At 46.4% G+C, this 5,132-nt stretch overlaps 1 protein-coding gene across 1 annotated transcript; it reads right to left on the bottom strand.

The window, feature by feature from the left end:
* Positions 1–6: 6 nt before the first annotated feature.
* LOC119302951 (putative UPF0481 protein At3g02645) lies at positions 7–1,780 on the bottom strand. Its single transcript, XM_037580016.1, has one exon. The coding sequence runs from the start codon at positions 1,770–1,772 to the stop codon at positions 57–59; it is 1,716 nt and encodes a 571-aa protein (XP_037435913.1). The 5' UTR covers positions 1,773–1,780; the 3' UTR covers positions 7–56.
* Between the last annotated feature and the right edge of the window lie 3,352 nt (positions 1,781–5,132).

The raw sequence follows: 5,132 nt of genomic DNA, 5'->3' as shown, positions 1-5,132 counted from the left end.
ACAATCCAACAGCATGATCACTATAGCGTGGTCAAGGAACGCACGCCTGTACCGATCTACTCTGCCGGCGTCGGCGTGACCGTGACTACGACGTCAGTGAACCACCGGGAGCACGTGTAGACGGAGCAGAAGGCCTGCAAGGTGGTGAGCAGCAGCATGCTGATGGTGGCGAGGAAGGTGAGCATCTTCCATGAGCTGAGCACGTACTTACGCATGAACCGCTTCGCCTTGACGCTCCACCGCCGGCCGTAGTAGCGGTTCACGTCGTCGATGACCGCGTCCAGGTCCGGCACCTTGGAGTGCTGCACCGAGCGGCTCATGCCGTTCCACAGCTTGGCGGCCTCGCCGTCGCTCTTCTTCATGCGGTTGATCACCACGCCGCGCTTGCGGAGATGCGTGACGTCGTCGTCGGTGTCGATGATGCCGTTCATCAGCTCCGTGTATCGGGTGAACACCAGCGGGCCCGACGCGGCGGATGACTCGTAGGCGACCAGGTTCCGGAGCACCACCTCCGTGTTGCAGTCGAGGGTCACCGCCGGGAGGTGCAGCGTCGCCGTCTTGCGGTTGAAGGTGATGGTGGACAGGTTGCCGTTGGTCGGCTTAAACCGAACGCCGCTGCTGGCCAGTTCGGTCACCGATGGGATCGCGATCTCCTGGCTCATGTCTGCGTCCGCGTGCATGGACAAGCCTGAGATGCCGGGTATGCCGGCGAGCATCTTCCACGGCGCCTTGGCCGCAAACTCGATCACGTGGCCCAGGCGGCCGCCCTTGAGCCTCGACGCCATGCTCAAAATGACGGCGAGCAGTTGCATCACGTACTCGTTGCCGGTGCCGGCGGGAGGGCCTTCGCCTTCTTGTTCTTGGCCGCCATCGCCGTCCGGTCGCTGCTCCTCGATATCATCCTCGACGGGGCCAGACCACGCCGGGGCGGAGTTCTCAGACGCAGAGGGCTTGGGCCTGGGCACGAGCAGGTGGTACAGCAGCTCGAGCAGGTGCGCGTGCTTGGCGATGTCCCTCTCGATCTGCTTCTCCGGGAAGTTGCCCTCCATCTTGAACGGACAGAGCTCCTTCATGAGGCCCGTCACCATGCAGGTGAGCCGCGCGGTGGACTCGTCGACGGACTGGGAGTGGCACTGCGCCTGGAGGATCTCGCGGAGGAGGAAGAGCGGAATCTGGTTCTCGAGCATGAGCATGTCACGGAGGATGAGGCTGTGAGCGGACTTCCGCCCGGTCCCGCCCAGGTCGATGAGGTGTGCCATCCTCGACGTCCAGTTAGAGACGGCGAGCCTCTCGGGCTCGGCGGCGGCGGCGTGGTGGTGGTGGATGGTGAGGAACTCTAGCAGGAAAGCGCCGTCCACGAGCATCATGAGCGAGAGCGTCCTGTCGCGGAAGTCGAGGTAGCGGTGGTAGTGAGCGCGGACCTTGCCCTCGAGGTGCCGGAGCTCGCGCACGAGGTCGTCCAGGCTGCGGCCGGCCGCACGGAGCGCGCGGCGGGCGGCGTCGATCTTGTAGCGCTCCATGTCGTACAGGTGAGGGTGCCAGTGGTGGTAGGGGCCCAGCGCGATGAACTGCGGCGCGTAGGCCTCGGGCTTGTGCACCAGCAGCTGCTTGGGCACGTCGAACACGGACACGGGGATGCCGTCGTCGTCCTCCTCCCCGGAAACCTCCCGGAGGGATTCCCGGATCAGCTCCACCCACCGGGACTCATCCTCAAAGCCGTGCCGGGTGCTGCGGGCCTGCTGTAGTTGCTGATCGGAGGCGGCCATTGCCATTGCTGCTGTTGCTTGCCAATCTGCCCGTCAATGGCAGAGGTACTGCTATTTATAGAGAGAGCGTGGCTATAAACGTACCGCATAAACCCTAAGCCCAAGCCCAAACCTAAACCCCGAATGGCCACCACATCTTTATCCTCTCCCACTTCCTCTCGCATCGATGCCCGCGTCTCCGCCGTTGACGTCGCCATCGCCATGCATGTGTTGCGCATGCTCGCAACCCCAAAACCCCGGTGAAGGTCATCGTCTTCTTTGTCCAGGCCCAAACCTGATCATAAATTAACGACTTGTAAAGTTGCAAAGCATTGCTGTATGACCATAGTTCAACTTTTTTTTTTATCTATCTATATATACTCTCCGATTTCTATTAAGGAAGCCCAGGTTCTACTACAAAGCGGACATACATCCACACTTTTAACTCCAGCTAGCTATATGTAAGGTGCCTGATTTATAAATTTGGTTAGCCGGTTTTCTCGTTTGTTGATTCTTTTGTCAAGATTCGCGCTATTTCAAGGCTTCTTGGACCGAATTTTTGACTTACCCTGTTTGGAAAAAACGTATTTATTAGTAGCTTATATGTCATGGGAAGGTTACAATTTTGAGGATGCAGTACTAATTAGCCAACGTTTGGTATATGAAGATATTTATACCTCTTTTCTCATCTGGAAATATGAATTTCAGACGGATACGACAAGCCAGGACTATCCGCTGAAAAAATCACTAAAGAAATACCACATCAGTCAGTACATTAATCTACCGGGCTTGAAGCCCATTACCCATTGCCTTTTTTTTCCTGTTTGTATGTGTTTTTACTTATGTTTTCTCATTTCTTTTTAGTTGGGTTTTCTTTTTTCTTATATTGGTATTTTTGGGATGTTGGGTGAGTGTGCATATATACACGCAAGTTGTATGCAGTATCTGTGTAAATTACACTAAAGTTTCAAAATTGCACTGTTATATGATTATTCTTTGCATATTACAAAAAAAGCGCAATTTCAGTGCAAAGTAGTGTGCAATTTTTTTCATTTTCATTCTTTCTTGAAGGGTAATATCAATGTCACTAATTCACCTTTTCTTAAATATTTTTGTTATTTTTTTTATTTTCACTCATTCTTAAGGGTAATACCAATTCCACTAATTCATTGCTAAAAAGGAAATTTATATTTTGCTTAAATTTCACTATTATCTGCTTATTTTTGTATATTATTTCAAAACACAATTTCTGTGTAAATTGTGTGCAAAATATATCAATGTTTTTTACGTTTTTATTTTATTTTTTCTTAAAGGGTAATACCAATGTCACTAGTTCATTCTTCTTACAAAAAAATTGTGATTTTAAATTATTTTAGTTTTTATTTCATTTCTTTTATCATAGGGGTAATACTAATGCCATTAATTGATTACTTCTTAGGGAACTTATTTTTTGTGAAGATGTCACTATCAAATGCTTATTTTTCATATTATTTTTAAACCCAGTTTATGTATAAATTGTGTGCAAATTTTGTCACTTTATTTTTATTTTTATTTCTTTCTTCTTAAATGGCAATACTAATGCCACTACTTCACTCTTGGTTAATTTTTTATTATTTTGATTTAATTCAGTTTCTATTTCATTTTTCTTTACTTTTTAAGGGTAACACTAATTCCACTAATTCATTCCTTCATAGGAAACTTCTTTTTTCCTGTGAAAATTCTACTATTATATGCTTATTCTTGCATATTATAAGAAATTTAATTAGTTTATGTGTCAATTGTGTGCAAATTTTGTCATTATTTGTTTTCATTTTCTTCTTCTTAAAGGGTAATACAAATGCCACAAATTTATTCTTTCTTAGAAAATTCATTATTTTGATTTAGTTTTATTTTCATTTCATTTCTTTCTTCTTTCAAGGTAACGTGAATGCCACTAATTAATTCCTTCATACAAAAATTCTGTTTTGCAAAATATCGCTATTATATGCTTATTCTTGTATATTATAGAAAACACAGTTTCTGAGTAAATTGTGTGCAAATTTTGTCTTTTTATCCTTAAAGGATAATACCAATGTCACTAATGAATTCTTCCTTGGAAAACCTTATTATTTTGATTTAGTTTTAGTTTTTTATTTCTTATTTTAGAGTAATACCAATGCCACTAATTCAATCATTCTTAGGAAGTTTCATTTTGCAAAAAGATTCACTATTATATGCTTGGTCATGTATATTATTAGAAAAACAATTTCTGCGTAAATTAGGTACCTCTTTCTTTCTTCTTAAAGGATAATACGAATGCCACTAGTTCATTCTTACGTAGAAACTTCATTATTTTAGTTTTTAGTTTTATTTTATTTTTTCCTATAGAAACTAACATAATATAATAATATAGGCATGCCTGCGCCTTTGCTCATCATCCGCATGCAAAGATTAAGGGCCAGTTTGGTTCGCTTTCACATCTAGTGACGCCTGGCCTGGCACATCCCTCAAACTTGCCTGATAGTTGTTTGGATGGTGCCCTGAAAGAAAACGTGGTAGCCTGGTCTGGCCTTTCTGGGTTGCATGATTTTTTTAAAGGAGGTTAAACCCCGACCTCTGCATCAATTGATGGATATGATCATCTTTATTAATTATTCCATGAAGATCTGACAAAAACATACATCAAGCCACCCGAAGACACCACTCACACCTACAAACTTGATAATGTGGAGTGCTTTCACTCAACAGATCTATAACCGATGTTGTCGCCAATCCATCCATATAACGTATCGAAACCAATAACCAGCGCAGCAGACCTAAAGCGTACACCACGTGCACACATTTTAGAAGCCGCCATCATCATCGAACCGATGTCCCATATTCTGGAGAGAGATCTACATCATCCTTGCCAGTCCGGTCATTAGTCGATGCCACCACGGCGCCCAACAACGCCACCGCCCTGTGCTCTTCCATCCAGAGGCGGAGACTCTAGAAGATCTGTCGTGTGTAGCACCTGCCGAACATGCATAAAATAGTGTAGCATCTGTCGGCCAGGCATGACTTGACATCTCCACTGAAGCTCCGTTCCAGACGAAGCCGCTCCACCTTCCGCCTCCGTGTTCCAGCGCTACTCCACAAATTATGCTGCCAAGAGAGAAATGACACCATAGTGCCGCCATCGTCCGTTCTGGAAGACAAGATCCAAGGGTTTCCCCCGGAGCAGCACGAATGTGTTGACAGTAGTTCCATGACGATACCTTCATCAAGGTAACGACACAGAACACCACCATCGCCCGCCGTCGGATCGATTTTCATCGGCAACTATTTCTCTCCGACTCACAGCCGGGACTAGATGGCGGATCTCGAAATCCGACCACCCAGCCTCATGCCGGCCACCTCCGATGGAGG

Source organism: Triticum dicoccoides, chromosome 5A (assembly GCF_002162155.2).
Source record: "Triticum dicoccoides isolate Atlit2015 ecotype Zavitan chromosome 5A, WEW_v2.0, whole genome shotgun sequence".
Taxonomy (NCBI): Eukaryota; Viridiplantae; Streptophyta; class Magnoliopsida; order Poales; family Poaceae; genus Triticum; species Triticum dicoccoides.
This window is presented reverse-complemented; position numbering and strand designations above follow the sequence as displayed.

Excerpts from the sequence above, each read along its gene's own strand:
- LOC119302951 (XM_037580016.1), bottom strand. The coding sequence starts at position 1,772 with ATGGCAATGGCCGCCTCCGATCAGCAACTACAGCAGGCCCGCAGCACC.